The 18,759-nt window shown below is 39.4% G+C and overlaps 1 protein-coding gene and 1 non-coding gene across 3 annotated transcripts; both read left to right on the top strand.

Annotated features, from left to right (window-relative positions):
- Nucleotides 1-148: 148 nt before the first annotated feature.
- On the top strand, nt 149-9,784 carry Ppt2 (palmitoyl-protein thioesterase 2). 2 transcript variants are annotated; one of them, XM_034984835.2, is made up of 6 exons: nt 152-568; nt 2,774-2,915; nt 3,887-3,994; nt 4,305-4,476; nt 6,609-6,710; nt 7,491-9,784. In XM_034984835.2, the coding sequence occupies exons 1-6, from the start codon at nt 431-433 to the stop codon at nt 7,687-7,689; spliced, it is 861 nt and encodes a 286-aa protein (XP_034840726.1). In that variant the 5' UTR covers nt 152-430; the 3' UTR covers nt 7,690-9,784. The 2 variants fall into 2 exon arrangements, with proteins under 2 accessions (XP_069357098.1, XP_034840726.1); XM_069500997.1 differs by lacking the exon at nt 3,887-3,994 and having other exon boundaries at nt 149-568.
- Nucleotides 5,137-5,208, top strand: TRNAQ-CUG (transfer RNA glutamine (anticodon CUG)). Its single transcript has one exon. It is a non-coding gene; the product is annotated as a tRNA-Gln (tRNA).
- Nucleotides 9,785-18,759: the final 8,975 nt, after the last annotated feature.

Here is an 18,759-nt window from a genome sequence, read left to right as displayed (position 1 = left end):
CTCTTTTGAGCATTTATACTTCGTGCCGCTTTATTGAGTTATAGTCTCAGAACAAGGACTATTAGAAGTAGCCCTGGACATATCTGTGGTTATAGTCCCATTTTTAACCTGTGATTTTTGTCTCTTTGACCCAGTCGGTGTCTTTGACTGACATTGACGTATAAAGAAAAAAGTCTTGTTTTTTTTCTCGTGTTTTTAAAACGTATTTTATTTCATAAATCAAAAGATTTCGATTTGATAAATTAATTTTATTTTTCTTTAATTTGTATTATTCCCCTCTAAAGTCTAAACACCTGTGTGTACTGTGTTTATTATTTCTATATTATTTTGTAAGTAGTGTAAACAGCTGTGATGCAGTGGCATTGACCTTCCCTATTGTTATCAGAAACCTTTGTTCCCGATTTATTTATGTAGGTACAATCTGTTTACAATGGATAAGAATCTTGTGGTCTTCATTCTACTTTTTTTATTTGTCCATCTATGTTCTACTTACAAACCTGTGGTGTTAGTTCATGGGATCATGACTGGCAGTGGCAGTATGGAAATGATTAACCATAGAATCCAAGAGGTAAGTAAACCTATACTTAATTTATTTTTTAACCAACTGCAAACATTTGGTTAATTCAGGTTCAGATGGTTTTTGTGCTAACTAATAAAATAATGTCCTGTGTAACTTTATTTTCTGAGATTTGTTTAGGAAAGCATTATCTTGGTAGCTGCCCTTACTTGACCTATATTATCAAACCCGACCACTGCATGTAATTAGTATTAAGTATATGTACTATAGGACTTTACTGAGGACTGGGTGTGGTGGAGCTCTTTAGAGAAGGCCTATGTCCAACAGTGGATGTCCACATCCTGATGATGATGATGACGAAGATGATATGTAGGTACTATATAAAAAACTAGTCAAGTGCAGTCCGACTCGCTCACGAAGGGTTCCCTACCATTGTACAAGAAATAACACTTGAATTTGTTTAAATTTTCATGACTGCCATTTTGAAACTTTGTTGTTATAACGGCAGTAGAAATACACATACACATTCTGTGAAAATTTCAACTCTCTACCTATTATGGCTTTCAAGATTTTGTGAGTTTGTAATGTATGTAATCCAGGCCGATGATATTGTACACCTCCGTGGTTTGGTGTAGCAAATTGACGCAGGTTACAACCCAGTATAAACTTGGCAGTATCCAAAGAACTGCTTGCCTACTTATCACTGGAGCTATGAGCACCTCTCCGGGGGCAGCCCTAGAAGCTCTTCTCAACTTACCTCCTCTCTTCCTGTATTTGATGAAGGAGGCGAGAATGGGCATGTATAGGCTGATTAGCCAAGGAAAGGTGAATTGGCTATCTAAAACACTGAGGGACTTGCAGAACTCAGTACTCGAGATTCCAGTTTTGGGAATGCCGTCAGACACGATGATCCCAAAATACAACTTCCAGAGATCCTTTTCTGTGGAAATCCCAGATAGGGAGGATTGGATAAACAACAAAATCACATGGCCATCGGGCTGTTTGAAATGGTTCACCGATGGCTCAAAGTCAGGCAAAGACGTAGGAATCTATGGAGAGAAACCCAGGATCAAACTGTACCGTAACCTGGGGGCCTATACATCTATTTTCCAGGCGGAGGTATACGCCATAATGATATGTGTGGAAACCATCCTGCAACACAACCACGTCAATAAAACGATTTACATTCATTCGGATAGCCAAGCAGCTCTTTCAGCTTTGTCTTCAGAGGTTGTTAACTCGAGACTGGTTGAAAACTGCAGAGTAAACTTAAACACCCTGGCCCAACACAACAGGGTGGTTCTAAGATGGGTGCCAGGGCATGCTGGAATAGTAGGCAACGAAAATGCGGACATTCTGGCAAAATCAGGCGCAAAGGCACGTCAGATAGGCCCAGAGCCTGTCTGCGGTATACCTAAAAGCCTGGTTCAACTCACCCTTCTAACCTATTGCTACTATGACACACTCAACCGCTGGAGAAACTTGCCAGGGTTAAACCACTCGAAAGCGCTGGTTAAATCCTTCAGCAAGAAGGTAGCATCTGAGGTGCTGTCGCTTAACAGAAGTAACATGTGCATCCTGGTGCGAGCTTTAACGGGTCACTGTGGCCTGAAAAGGCACATGTATAACAAGCTCCAGGGCTCGGACATCTGCAGGCTGTGCCACGAGTCTCCCGAGACTCCGATGCACATTATCTGCTTCTGCCCTGCTCTGATGCACAAACGTAGCGTCCACCTAGGGAGACACATCATTTATCCGGAGGATGTTACTTCAATTCCAGTCAAGAAGGTGCTGCTGTATCTGGCGGCCACAGGATTTGATAAGGAAGTGTGAAGTGGAGGCAAACACAATAGATCGGAGACGGTCGCAGTGATTCAGGGATAGCAAGGACCTGTATAGCCCCAAAGAAGAAAGAAGAAGAAGATGTAATCCATACTAATATTATAAATGCGAAAGTGTCTGTCTGTCTGTCTGCTAGCTTTTCACGGCCCATCCGTTTAACCAATTTTGACGAAATTTGGTACAGAGATAGCTTGCATCCCGGGGAAGGACATAGGCTACTCTTTATCCCGGAAAATTTAAGAGTTTCCACGGGATTTTCAAAAACCGAAATCCACGCGGGCGAAGTGGAATCTTTGGAACCAGTGAACCTATGTGTGAAATTCTTCCCCCATTTGAAAGGTACATAACTCCAAATGTATATAGGCTGTATAATAGTATGTATAAATAATAGAAACTGTATATTATATCTTCCAGAAACATCCGGGCACAAAAGTGTATAATGTGAATAGATTTGAGAGTTGGTCAAGCTTGGAGACCATGTGGCATCAAGTTATGGAGATTGGAATGGATATAGCCAACTTTTCCAGTCAACATCCGGAAGGAATCAATCTTATTGGTAACTATCCAGTTAGTTGATTCAGGACATTACCATTAAATTATTGTCATTAACGTTTGTCATCTTCAATCATTAAAGTACATGTTAATTAATTATATGGACCTATACAAAATCGTATATGTCCTACACATCGTGTTGCCAGTGATGACATATGGATCCGAGACATGGTCGCTAACTATGGGCCTCATAAGAAAGCTCAGAGTCACTCAGCGGGCGATGGAGAGAGCTATACTTGGAGTTTCTCTACGGGATCAAATCAGAAATGAGGAGATGTGGCAATGGGCAGGGCACATAGTTCGTACAACCGATAGACGTTGGGGTCCCAAGGTGCTGGAATGGCGACCTCGCACCTGAAGACGCAGCGTTGGAAAACCCCCCACTAGGTGGACGAATGACATCAGACGAGTCGCAGGGAGCCACTGGATCCAGGCGTGACTGTGGCGTGTGGAAGTCCCTACAAGAGACCTATGTCTAGCAGTGGACGTGTATGGTTGATGATGATGATGATACAAAATCTACTTAAAAAAAGCTTGGTTGCGTGCGAGTCGGAGTTGCATACATCGTTGCGTACAAAGTCGCGGGCATTATCTAGTAGTTTTATCTCAAGCATGATATGCCATGGAAGGTTTACATTGCATGTATAAACATTGTACATTCCTTTTGTTCTATAAGACCTGTCCACTTTTACTCTCTTTTTCTCTTTATTGTAAACTAGATGATGCCCTCGCCTTCGTCCGCGTGGATTTAGGTTTTGATCTATAGAAATCCAGTGGGAACTCTTTGATTTTCCGGGATAAAAGGTAGCCTATGTCCTTCCCCAGGTAAGCTATCGTTGTACTAAATTTTGTCAAAATCTGTTGAACTCGGGCTGTGAAAGGCTAGCAGACAGACAGACATGGATGTTTTTGGTACAAATAAAAAAGAAATAAAGAACAGTTTTCTGCATAAAAATATAACTGTAATAATTCCAGGATATTCCCAAGGTGGTTTAGTCGCAAGAGGCATTGTGCAGACATTCTCAAATGTTTCTGTTAGCACTTTCATATCACTGAGCTCTCCTCAGGCGGGACAGTATGGAGGTAATGTAATTTCGTAAAAATTGTATTTAAATATCTGTAAAAGCACTGACCCAATTTTTATGTGGCCAAATTTATCAATAAATCTGACCAGTGTTTTAACTTTTAATTATGGAGTGTAGAAAATGTAAAAAGTGTCCACTATAAACTGCAAATTATAGTTCAAAAACTTCCCAAATTGGTGCTGGTATGGAATGAATGTAGCAGTTGTTAACGGAGTGAAGTATTCCAAGTTAGAAAATTTAACAGATTGAAGTATGCAGAGAGAGAGATAGAACCGACATTTTTTAATACATACTCTTTTCTTTTACAGCTGGCTTCCTCCATGTAGTGTTCCCTGGTCTAGTAAAAGAGTCGGCGTATGAACTGTTCTATTCTCGGGTTGGACAACACACCTCAGTGGGCAACTACTGGAAAGATCCTTACCATCAGACTTTATATGAGACATATAGTGTGTACCTGCCTTATATCAATAATCATATTCAGTAAGTATAAAATTCAAATTTTACTCATATTGCGTGTATATGTGAGAACAGGGGAACTATAGATGTAAATGTAAACAAGTAAATAAATGTTAGTTTTTGAAGTCTTGATACAGCGCCATCTAGTACGTAGTGAAAGAACTACTTAGTGAATCGTGACCCTAAATGGAAGCGCTTGTGTTGCTTGGTAGTTCCTGTATTACACGATAGATGGCATTAATTTTTTTTCCGACCTTTAGCTTTAAAATTCTAGTTAAAGTGGGATTGCGATAAGTAGGTACCTATTTGGTTTAAGTAGTTATGTATTAGGATTTTGGAGTCCCCAATCTAATCCAAGCATATTATTATTAAGGATTCGTAGTCTATTAATGGGGCTAATTCTGAGCACAACCTAATTTTAGAGTATTCGCATGCTCTTCTTACTAATGTAATATGAAAAGGACAGACACAGTTTGACAGTTTTAAATTTAATTTTTTGATGGTAAAACTCGTGATTTTAGCACGTACTCGCGAACCTACTGTTTAAATTTGTATTGTGCACTAAAATTTAGAGTTTTTAAATGTGAAAGTCATGTTCCGTTCCTTTTTTAGCATTAGTAAAAAGAAAAGGATGCAGATATTGATTCATGATATTGGAGAACAATTTTGACATGCTGCTCAAGCGGTTCCATGGTGTAATGGTTAGCACTCTGGACTCTGAATCCAGCGATCCGAGTTCAAATCTCGGTGGAACCTGTCCTTTTTTGTTTTTTTTACTTTTTTGTTTTACTTTATTTTTGCAGATTTCTTTTATAATATCAAGATATATAAAATCTTTAAAGTTGTTACTATTTATTTTGTGATAATGATTAATGAACTAAAAATAAACTTTGTTTTCAACTTCATAATAATTCATGTTTGTTTTTCTTTGTATTGATTCCTAGTGTAAAGGGTCAGCAACATAACATTTTAGTGTCAGTATTTGCAGATAAGAAGTTAGTAGAAATCATTTTCAGGGTTTAGTAGTTACTTCTTTATACAAGATAGTTGCATGACTTCAATCACGTCTGATGAAAAACGATAATTTAATAAAGCCGAGTTATATGTTATAGCTCAAATATAATGCACATTACAATAATGGTATGATTTAGCGATAAAGTAATATAAAATAGGATCTAATTGTCTGTACGCTACGTATGTAGTTGTAGGTATATTATGTTTATAAAGGTGTTTAGCCTGTACAACAAATGTTTAATACTGTTCTTAGCAATACAACAAAGTTACACAACAGTTTTTCAAGATAACTATCTTGAAAAACTGTTGCATAACTTTGTTGTAATTATTATAAAAACCGGTCAAGTGCGACTCAGGCTCGCGCAATGAGGGTTCCGTACTACAGTCGTATTTTTTCGACATTTTGCACGATAATTCAAAAACTATGATGCATAAAAATAAATAAAAATCTGTTTTAGAATGTTCATGTGAAGACCTTTCATATGATACCCCACTTGATATAGTCACTCGCTTCGAAAGTTGAAAATACTAATTATTAGTTCATGACCACAATTTAATTTTTTTTGTGTGATATAACCCTAAATTGACAGACAGACAGACAGAAAACAAAGTGATCCTACAAGGGTTCCGTTTATCCTTTTGAGCTACGGAACCCTAAAAATGACATTTAAAAATCAATCAGAATCAATAAAGCCGAGTTGAGATATACTACTATTTTACTATTTACCTACTGTACTATTTTACCCCTTAAGGGGTTGAATTTTCAAAAATCCTTTCTTAGCGGATGTCTACGTCATAATAGCTATCTGCATGCCAAATTTCAGCCCGATCCGTACAGTAGTTGACAGATCAATCAGACAGTCAGACAGTCGACTTTTCCTTTTATATATATTTAGACAAGATAATGCCCGCGACTTCGTCCGCGTGAATTTAGGTTTTTAAAAATCCTGTGGGAACTCGTCAATTTTCCGGGATAAAAAGCCTATGTCCTTCCCCGGGATGCAAGCTATCCCTGTACCAAATTTCGTCAAAATCGGTTGAACGGTTGAGCCGTGAAAAGCTAGCAGACAGACAGACAGACACACTTTCGCATTTATAATATTAGTATGAATTTATACTGTCATAGACTGTTTATATTACAGATCTGTAAAGTCGGACGATTTCAAGAGCAACTTGCTTCGATTGAAAAGATTAGTTCTCATAGGAGGGCCAGATGACCAAGTTATCACACCCTGGGAAAGCAGGTGTGTATCTTTTGGCATGAAAATTCTTTATAACTATCTGCACGGACTGGATCTGGTGAACGGATGACATCAAGTGAGTCTCAGGGAGCCGCTGGATTCAGGCGTCGCAATACCGTGGCGTGTGGTCCCTACAAGAGACTTGTAGTTCGTGACAGGTCGAAATGGCAATCGAGGTTGGGACGCTCCGCACGCCCGCACAGTCCCCACGCTAACCTGCAGGGTTATTCGCTAACACAGTGTCTAACACTGAATGATATTCTCATTTGACATTTGTTTTTGATCCATTGAAGATTTTCTACGAAAAATTGTTTTAATGTCACTCAGTGAACCAGCAATGTACAGCTAACCAATCTCAAATGTGCTCGGTGGCTATCATTTATCGTTAGACACTGAGTTAGGGAATCACCCCGCTGGTGGATGGACGACATCAAGTGAGTCGCAGGGAACCGCTGGATTCAGGCGGCGCATATCCGTGGCGTGTGGAAGTCCCTACAAGAGATCTATAGTTCGCTACAGGTCGAGATGGCAATCGAGGTTTGGACGCTCCTTACACCCGCACAGCCCCCATGCTAACCTGGTGCGGAATTTCACGGTTTAGGAACCAAATAAATCAGCGCCACCTCTTAGATACTAATGAACGACCCGTTTGAAATCCAGACGTCACAGGTTGCATTGGTGCTAAAGCACCACTGAGCCGGTGCCATTTTGTTTGTTCAATAACGCTGTCCATACGAAGTAATATATAAGTCAATGGCTAAAACCTTGTCTTTACCATTTCAGCCAATTCGGTTACTACGACGTAAACGAAACGGTAGTAGGGATGCGAGATCAAGAGATCTACCAATCCGATAGAATCGGCTTAAGGGCGCTCGACGAAAGCAATCGACTTCACATAGTCACCGTGCCGGGAGTCAACCATTTCAACTGGCACATGAACGTGAGCATAGTCGACGACTATCTGTTGCCATACTTAGATTAAAACTATAAAGAAAAATCCTGGATTTCGGTGCCAATTGAAACACTATGTATGAATCTAAGTACATTCGACTAGAATTATAAAACTGTTCCTATACAGCAGATTAAATTTATTGTACAGGAACAGTATTAAAAATTTAATATCCAAAAGTTTCGCTCATTCAAAACTAGATGGCGCTGTACGTAGTTTGATCGCACTTTTGAAGTTTTTATTCATAAAATGAGGCTAATTTAAATAATTGAGTTCCTTTTAATTCATTACCAAATTACTTTGATAAATCGAGAGATAAGATTTTACTTTGAAATAATATAAGTAAGAATATATTTTTTATATTAATTTAATAGTCATTTATTATTTACTGATATAAGTTCAAAATTTTATGATCGAATCATTTACCAGTATAATATGCATAATTTTAGTTATTAGTAGACAACTTTTGAGTGTTTTTATTTGGTTTGTGACAATTGTGATTTTAATTTAGACTTAGTAATTAGTTAAATTTTATATTAAAATCTCATTTACTGTTTAAATTTACAAATTTGTACAATGTATTTTAGAATTAATTTCGTGAATTTAATTAGAAAAAAGAAATGGAATAGATCTTACTTATCAGAATTATTTTTAGAATTATACGTAATAATAATCTTATAATAAAAAGTAAATAATAATAATAATAAATATTTGGTACATTCGATGTATTGCACTGAAATGAACATAAATTTAACGCTGGAAAAGGTGTGTCATACAACATGACAGTTATTTTTTGTGCCCATCCGATTCCGAAGCGTCCCACCGAGCGTACCGGGAATTAAAATTGACACTGTGTCAAATGTCTGAAAATCAGGTTGTTTTAAAAACAGTCGACAATCCAGCGTACTTGTATTAGAAGAGGTCAGTGATGTATTGTAAAAAGCATATTTGTGATAATGTCCTTTTGTTCATATAGGTAATACGATAATGATCTTGAAGATCGTCAATATCAGCCGTTCAACTTGAATATTGTAAAGATTAGCGCACATTACAATAATTAAATATGTCATTCGAGTAGTCATTTCATAAACGCGCTCAATACATGTAAAATTTTAGATTTATTCTACTTGAGTGTTAATTAATTTAAGACTAAAATCGCTGTTCCTTTGTTCATTGTGATACCGATATTTCCAACAAAACAAATCGACACAAGTCAACTTAAGTGCAAAAAAATTTACTGCCCAATGTCATGTGCACTGACCATATTGTCTTAGGGCACGTGCACGCGAACAACTTTTTTTTCCGCGTGTCATATCCCACAGCAAAGACGATATTATATTTACTGATATATTATAATCGCGAAAACGTCGTCGCGACGGTACTTTCCTATTATCATCGCGATTTATTCGTACTTTCACGATGGCAACACTGCTTACGTGATCGCGATGATTTTAAAATCGTGTGAGGATTTCTGCGATAACACTTTTGCAAAAGTAATCGTGGCACGAAATTTCTTGTCTATCGAGCCAATCCACCATCGACGTTTTATTCTATGTAATTTCTGTTTCAGCATATTATAGATCATTTGAATGATTACCTTTACGATGGGCATACGCAATGCAACCGAGCGTAATGCCATTTTATCTCAACTGAAGAAACGCGAATACTTTTGCTTGTCAAACGAAAACGTTTTCAGCTCATGTTTTAAAACGATATAAATACCGTGGCGGAAATAATCTCTTTCGTCACAATATATTCCTAAATGTATGGCTTAATCCATAGAATAAGGCTTTATATGAATTGCGCGACAGTCGCAGATAATAATTTGTGGACGACGCAACTGTACCAGTGAAAACAGCCGATAGTACGTGCGAACTCTTACGTATTTTAAATGTATTGAATATAATAATAGTAGGTATATTTTATTGCATCTAATAGAAAAATATTTAGGATTTAGGTACCTATTCGTCTTTTAGAAATGTAAATACAAATTTTGTTAAAATAATCATACATATTTACAAATCTCATTATTTATATTTAGAAAGTAAGTGCATGGCTGTTTTATACATTAATTATTTACTCGTAATAATTTTGTGCAAATAAATTTTTATACTTTGACTTATAATAATACATGATTTTTATTCAAGTACTTTATGACTTAGGTATTACTTTAGATACCCGACGGCAAGTACGCGACAGGTACATGGCAATCTGGGAGAGATTGTGCGGAGCGTCCCCCCACCTCATACACCGATTGCCATCTCAACCTGTCGCGAACTATAGGTACTACCTACTTCTTCAACAGCTGTGAATAAACTACTTACTCCATAGGCAACTATTTATTTCTTCTATACATAATATGTATATCTTTCCAATCAATGACCTCTATGCACTATGCATTAGATTGGTCATTCCGAAGTTGTCAAAATTAGTATGACAACTAAAACTAGTTGCGGCCGGCAACCATTTTTGTTCTGAACGATCCATCTAGTACGTAGTAGGTGTGCACAGAACTCATTTTTAATGCATTCATATTTTCATCTAATCATCCATACTAATATTATAAATACGAAAGTGCGTCTGTCTGTCTGCTAGGTTTTCACGGTCCAACTGTTTTATAGATTTTCATGAAATGTGGTACAGAGTTAGCTTACATCCCGGGGAATGACATAGGCATGAATTTATCCAGGAAAATCAAAGAGATCCCATGGGAATGTTAACAACCTCGACGATCGACGATCTCCCTGGCGCAGTGGTAAGCGCTGTGGTCTTATTAGTTGGACGTCCCGGGTTCGATTCCTGGCAGGGATTTGGAATTTTATAATTCTAAATTTTTGGTCTGGTCTGGTGGGAAGCTTCGGCCGTGGCTAGTTACCACCCGACCAGCAAAGCCGTGCCGCCAAGCGATCTAGCGTTTCGGTACGATGCCGTGTAGAAACCAAAGGGGCATGGGTTTATTAAAAAACTGCCATACCCCTTCCAGGTTAGCCCGCATCCATCTTAGACTGCATCGTCACTTACCACCAGGTGAGATTGCAGTCAAGGGCTAACTTGTATTTGAATAAAAAAAAAAAAAAAAAAAAAAACCTAAATCCCCATCATCATCATCTAGTTTTAAATAATAGTAATAATTCGGTAATACCCAACTGTTATTTAACATTTTCGTAATCTTAAAACATCCAAATAATTACGTGTTAGATAAGTCTACAATCACTATTCAAACACATGATTCATGCAGATGCGTGTGTGTTACCAAAATATGGGTAAAGTGGTAAATACCATTGTAAATAACGTACCAATGACGCAACAGGAGATAAAGAGATATGAATCAAATATAACAAACGTTGGACCACTTATATGACAGGTATTCCCTTAAGATTAGATTGTAAGTAGGGTTGTCACGTCTTTTGGGAATTATGACTTCGCAAACTATGACAAATCAGCGTTGAATTATATTAGTACCCATATAAGTCCCGCAAACTGCTATTGCGCTGGAACCAAGTCTCATTAACATCGAAATGACGTCAATTGACGTATATTTAAGTAAAAATGTACCATCAGCTCGAAACTGCAGTCTAGTACTGACGTCACTAAAATGGCGGCCACACGTATTAGCAATTTGCGGGACTTATAGCAAAAACGAAATTGCAGCCTGCAATTTTTTTTTTCTAGATGACCCGTCTAGTGAGTAGGTACCCTAGGAACACTAGGAAGTACTACGCAGAGACAGTTGTAAATCAGTTAATAATATTTTCGAAATTCTAGTCCCTTGGTATAACTCTTTTTGGGCTAATTTAGAAACAGATTCCTTACCTACTTAACAAGTTAACTACCAGTGGTCAATAGATCAATGGTAAAAGTGCGGATTGATATTGCAGGTTCAATCTTAGAAGGCATTATAAGAAGAGCCCGCAAAAACTCAGCAGTTGCCTACTCTTTTTAAAATGCACAACTATAGAATGATTGTCAAGGTGTCAACCCTATTTAGTTTTGTACGATATTGAAGCGAAGTTGACTGATACGGCTTAGCAACGCTTTTTCACCTCATTGACAAGATGAATAATTGTTTAAATATACATTCTTATAGTACAACTAGCTTATTGAACTACACTCGGCGTCAAAAAAATCGCACCTTTCAAAAAATCTACTTCAAACAATTTTAAACCTTATTTGACATCAATAATGAGGGTCATGTTGGGTATCAGGGGATGAAATGGAGAGCACAAAAACAATTCAATTGATTATTTTTCTTTTACTGGAAGAGCACAAAAAAAGAAGAAGAAAACACTTACAATTTTGCTTCTTAAGACAGCCGCTAGTTGCGCTACCTTTTGTAGGTATAAAATGGTCAATACAGGTACAATCGGGGTCATTCGCTATCTAACCGTTGAAGTGGACACACGAGAAGCTCATTCCCAAGATAAATACCTTTGAAGATGGATACCACTATTGATGAGGCCGCCCAAGTGATTGCACTACTGCAATCAGGCATGCGGCAGTGTGATGTCGCTCGGCAACTCAACTTGAGCCGTTTTTCGGTTCGAAGAGTGTACCAGCGATTCCTGGAGACCGGTGGCTTCGTCCGAAGACATGGGTCTGGTAGACGTCGCTGCACCTCGGAGAGAGACGACCGATTCATCGTAGTGACGTCTTTGAGAAATCGGTTCTTAAATGCTGTTGAGTTGCGACAGCAGCTCCAGACAACTAACAGAAGAACTGTGAGTGTGTCTACGGTTAGACGAAGACTGAGGGAGAAGAAAATAGCGGCGCGAAAAGCTGCTACGGGTCCCAAATTGACCGCAGAGCATCGGCGAGCCCGCTTGCAATTCGCTCGCGAACACGTCAATTGGACCCTCGAACAATGGAAAGCTGTTCTCTTCTCAGACGAGACGAGAGTGTGCCTTTTCTGCAACGACAGACGCAAAAGAGTGTACAGAAGACAGGGTGAACGATTCGCCCAAGCCTGCATCCAGGAGACGGTGGAATATGGAGGCGGTTCTTGTATGTTCTGGGGCGGCATGTCTGCCGACGGCAAAACCGACCTTGTTTGCGTCTCCCGGGCTCGAGGTGCTCGCGGGCAAGGGTCACTGACTGCTCACCGGTACATCACAGAGATCCTGGAAGAACATGTGGTCCCCTATGCCAGTTTTGTTGGCGAGGGGTTCATGTTGATGCACGACAACGCTTGCGCTCACACTGCAATTATTGTGCGCGAGTACCTTCAAGAGGTTGGGATCTCTGTCATGCACTGGCCAGCAAGAAGTCCAGACCTGAACCCGATTGAGCACCTATGGGACCATTTAAAACGCAAGGTTCGGTCTCGTGATCCCGCTCCTACGACTCTCCAGGAACTCAAAGATACTGTTATTGAGGAATGGAACACTATCCCTCAAGAAGACATTTTAAAATTGATAAGATCCATGAGGGATCGTATGGAAGCCGTCATCAGGGCAAGGGGGGGTAACACTAGATTTTAGATTATTTTTAAGATCATTTTTTGTATTCTTTTTTGTATAATTAATCTGTTTTAAATTAAGGCTTAATTAAGGATTTTTACTGTTTCATAAACTTCTTTTTTTGTGCTGTTCCAATAAAAGAAAAATAATTAATTGAATTGTTTTTGTGCTCTCCATTTCATCCCCTTTCAAATGATACCCAACATGACCCTCATTATTGATGTCAAATAAGGTTTAAAATTGTTTGAAGTAGATTTTTTGAAAGGTGCGATTTTTTTGACGCCGAGTGTATTTGAATTTTCAAAAATCCTTACTTAGCGGATGCCTACGTCATAATAGCTATCTGCACGCCAAATTTCAGCCCGATCCGTCCAGTAGTTTGAGCTGTGCGTTGATAGATCAGTCGCAGTCAGTCAGTCACCTTTTCCTTTTATACATTTAAGAAAATATCTAAGTAGGTACCTACGTCATAAAACTTTGTGTCATAGGACGCGTAAAATTTAACTCCTTTCAACAAATTTCATGTCTAAAGTATGGATTTAGTCTTTTATTAATGTTGAACCCATGTTGAACCGTACTTTTCACATGAGAGTTAAAATGGCGCGTGAGAAGTCATTTTGTACGGACTACATAAGTATCACTCTAATATTCGAACGGGAATGGAACCCGTGATCTTTTGATTGTCTATTTGCAAAAAAAGGTGTCCGTTGCGGGTTGCCGCACCAATGACCGACTCTACAACAAGAATAATTTGTGGTGTTTGTGTGATTCTGTCATTACTAGATTAGTCATTATATTCTAATCTTTAAGATCTCTATATCAACGGTTATATTCGCAAATAATAGGTCCTACACCTTTAATTAATCGTTAATTTTGCATGGCTATTTTTTCATTTAAACAACAATGAGTCAACGTTTTGAATGTTCCTGGAAAGTAATACTTATTTCACTATTTTCGCTAGACTGCATTATTGGTGAATGCGACAGGTAGGTATGCGCTTGCGATGGCTCAGTCAGCTGTGAGTCATACTTGCGTTGTTCTTCAATGGACATTGGACATAGCACGCGTATTACCACTATTGCAGGGATCGGCACAGTTTTTACATCGTAAAACTGTGATATATGTATGGTAACTATTCCTTTATCCTATCTACTGTAATATAAAGAGGTAAAGTGTGTTAGTTTGCACGTACGAGGTACTCATTCGATTTTAAAAATTCTTTCACTGATAGATAATGTCATTTTCACACGCCACGGTCTTGCGCCGCCTAAATCCAATGGCTGCCTTAGACTCGTTGAATGTCATCTGTGGGGGAGTCTTCCAACACTGCGTTTTCCGGTGCGAGGTCGCCATTCTGGCACCTTGGAAGTTCGGACCCCAACGTCTATCAGTTTTTCAAACTAGGTACCGTATGTTTCTGCATATTGCCACTTCAGCTTCGCATCTCGCTAGATATATTATCTGTTCCTATATCTAGCTATTTACATAGGTTCATACTATAGAGCTAGGAGGGTAGGTAGATATAGGGTACTACAGTCTATACCTACTATCATCATCATCAACCAATAGACGTCCACTACTGGACATAGGTCTCTTGTAGGGGCTTCCACAGTTCCACACGCCACGGTCTTGCGCTGCCTGAATCTAGCAGCTCCCTGCGACTCGTCTGATGTCGTCCGTCCACCTAATGGGGGGTCTTCCAACACTGAGTCTTTCGGTACGAGGTCGCCATTCCAGCGCCAATTGGGACCCCAATGTCTATCGGTTTTACGAACTATGTGCCCTGCCCATAGATACCAGACATGATTTCCACGGAACAGCTAGGTAGGTATGCTCATCATCAACCCATCGCCGGCTCACTACCGCGCACGGGTCTCCTCTAAGAGTGAGAAGGGTTTTGGCCATAGTCTACCACGCTGGCCATGTGCGGATTGAGACCTACTATGGACTCTATAAACTTCATTACTCCATTATAAGTGTTTCTATAGTTTTTTGCCGCATAGCAGCCTGCAACATGGATGAATGCAACAGGTATCTGGTATGCGTCCACGCAAGGCGTGAGTCATCGCGTTTTTGTTCAATGGACGCGTGCCGTAGACGCATACGGCATACCGGACCGCCATCATTCGCAACTCACAAAGATTAGGAAAAATATGTAGAAGTGGCCATCTATAGAGCCTCTATCTGTAAGCTGTGTAAAGTCTAGAGTGGTCATGTAAAAGGATTATTACCTAGGTAGATTTTAGCTCACATACCAAAGGTGCACATAAAGGCCTAATAGCCAGACACCCCCGATCGCTAAACCTAGGCAGTTGCTTAGCATAAAAGTCGGCACACGTCCGCCCGTACCAAATTAGTACCTACATAAGCGTTCGTGCATTTTGTATGACGGTCACTACAAATCGTATTTTTGCGAAAACAAATACGAATCGAATAGGAATCAATGCACAAACGCCCGAAAGCAGTGTAGGAGGGTAAAAAACGCGAGCACGGAAAGCCTCACAGCGAATAAAGCTGAACTTAGATAAATCCTACATAATTTTAAGAGCCTCGATAGCTCAACGGTTAGGAGCGGACTGAAATCCGAAAGGTCGCTGGTTCAAGTTTCAAACCCCACCCGTTGCACTATTGTCGTACCTACTACCTACTCCTAGCACAAGTTTTACGCTTAGTTGGAGGGTAAAGGGGAATATTAGTCAGCATAATAAACTTGGCTAATATTCTTTAAAAAAATGATACAGTCGTACAGCGTAGGTAGGTACTTATGTAGGTAGGACAGGAGTCAGGACCTATCTGCGTTCGTGATCTTTGGATAAACGGTTCCCACGTCTGGATACTGGAGCGTAGACGGCGGATGACTCACGGCATTTCTAGGGGCGTTGCTGATTACATCAATTTTGTAAGAAACTTGACGATGATGAATGATTCACGCACAGCGTATTGCGTTCAGGAAAATTTTGTTAATATGATTCAAGCGATTTCAGATTGCGATTATGTAGAATTTTCATAATAATGCTAGAATAACAGTGAATAATATTGGATCAAATATGTAGATAGCTCGTTCAGTAGGTAGGTATGTATGTAGTGAGTTCTATTCTACATAAACATAATGATACACCCGCAAACGTCGGCATGGATTTAAGTATTTAAAAATCCCGCGGGAAATCCATGATTTTCCAGTGCCTTTCTTTGGGATGCAAGCTATGTCTGAACCAAGTACTTAGTTGATGCCCGCGACTTAGTCCACGTGGATTTAGGTTTTGTAACAATCCCATGGCAAGTCTTTGAATATTAGGAACAAAACGTGGCGTAACGTCCGTTCCTGTGATGTATTTGATTAAAACAAAATACCTATAACTTGTATCACGCGCTTGTCTGATGTAAAAACAAACATCAAGATATAGGTAGGTATACGAGGTAGGTACCTACTCGTAGCAAGGGAAATCACATATTTTGAGGCCATTTCATGTCCTTCTTATTAACTGCAATATACAGCAATACTTAATAATAAAATATTCAAGCGAAATAAATTCTTATTTCCGTGCAATAAGAGATATTCAGAATATACATAAAATAAATAAACGATACATGAAGTTTTATGTAACTTGACACAATTATTTCAAGGCAAATCCTGTTAACATCATCAATGCAGAATGAAAATACCTACCTACTTTACTCATACGGATCTGTACTGTGGGAAACTTAATTAATAGGTAAGTAGCAGTGGCGAGGGGTGAAAATCTGAAAAAGGGAAGCCGGAGCAACAAAAAAAAGTTCTTACCAAAAAAAATATCAGCTCCACACCACCGTCACCGATTCACCATATTTTGTAAAAGCACTGGTATTTTCAAAATCTTTGTGACTTTGAAAAAAGCCTTTTTATGTTGCTGTGAGACACATCTGTGCTTGCTTGCTTTATTAAATACACACTTAACCCAAACCAAATCAAAAACTAAGTACTTATACCTATCAGTTATGTGAGAAAGGATCTGTATCAAGATCTCTGACGCAGCTCGCTAGCACGAGGTTGGTACAAGGCTGGCTTGAATCCAAAGACATTTTACTTGTAAGCAGAGGCGGATTATCCCTAAGGCAAACTAGGCACATGCCTAGGGGCGCGAGGTTACGAAGGGGCGCAGGTGATCATGTAGAGTTGGCCTTTTTTTCCGCTGGTAAAATGCTATTAGGCATGCCGCTCGAGGGTGGGTATGTAGGACTAACTCGCGGTTTTTTTAACCGCCTTCAGTATACCCACTAAAAAACCCAGCGGTACCGTCCGCGTCAAGTATAAGACGTCTCAGGATCCCGGATATCGGATGCGACTGAGACGTCCTGGCGTTGGACCGGCACAAGTTTACTCCCAATACCAAGGGCGGGAGAAGGTGAGCATACTGTCTCCTTCTCCTCCCCTGTCTTCTTCTGCGGAGCGGGTGGGCGTCAGCGTATGTAGAGTGGGCCTACCAAATTATCTATACTATTACTTATAAGTAATATTATCTTGGACAGAATCTGCCTCTTCTTTAATATAGCAAAGTGTCATGACGTGTTCTTCACTCGTTCACATAAATAAATAAGTATAATCACCCACCACCAGCTAGGCAATGAGACGATATCTCATTCTTTCGAGGTTAACTAGTAAAAATTTTGATATGGCTGTTAGTAGGGGCGCTTATGAGGTGCAATTGCCTAGGGCGCTCTTGATATTAAATCCGCCTCTGCTTGTAAGTAAAATATCTTTGTTTGAATCCTGTAAGGGTAAAGCTAAGGCTTAAGGGTAGAGATCGTTTAAGCGTATGGTCTACTTACTTTGATTTTGCTCAGATTTTACTTAAAGAAAAAAATCCGTTCAAGTGCGATTCGGACTCGCGCACCGAGGGTTTCGTACTCGGATATGTTTTTTTACCCATTTCGCACGATAAATCAAAAACTTATGCATACTTAATATATAAAATAATAAATAAAACTTAAATATAAAAAAATATATAAATTCGTAAACTGCAACGGGTTTAAAAACTCACTGCACCAGGGAGGTCGTCAGATTTCCTAAGAGGATACTGATTTCTATTTTAAAGTAAGGTAAGTAAAACCGCAAAGAGAAAAAACCCTTTTCATATCCGCTTCATGTGTTATTAACTTATTTATTTCTCATTACTCTTACATGAGTGAAGCTGTGATAGCTTAGTAGTTAGGACATTAGGACGTCCGTCTTCTAATCGGAGGTCGGGGGTTCGATCCCGGGCACGCACCTATAACTTTTCAGAGTTACTTATGTTCGTTTTTAAAACAATTAAATATCACTTGCTTTAACGGGGTGAAGGAAACATCGTGAGGAAACCTGCATGCCTGAGAGTTCTCCATGTTCTTAAAGGTGTGTGAAGTCTGCCAATCCGCATTAGGCCAACGTGGCAGACTATGGCCTAATAACCCTTCTCACTCTGAGAGGGGACCTGGCTCTGTAGTGGGCCTGTAATGAATTGATCACGATGAAGCACCTAATTATATAAATAGAGCCTCAATAGCTCAACCGGTATAAGAGTGGACTGAAAACCGAAAGGTCGACGGTTCAAACCCCGCCCGTTGCACTATTGTCGTACCTACTCCTAGCACAAGCCTGACGCTTAATTGGAGAGGAAAGGGGAACATTAGT

The sequence above is a fragment of the Maniola hyperantus genome, chromosome 1 (genome assembly GCF_902806685.2).
Source record: "Maniola hyperantus chromosome 1, iAphHyp1.2, whole genome shotgun sequence".
Taxonomy (NCBI): Eukaryota; Metazoa; Arthropoda; class Insecta; order Lepidoptera; family Nymphalidae; genus Maniola; species Maniola hyperantus.
This window is presented reverse-complemented; position numbering and strand designations above follow the sequence as displayed.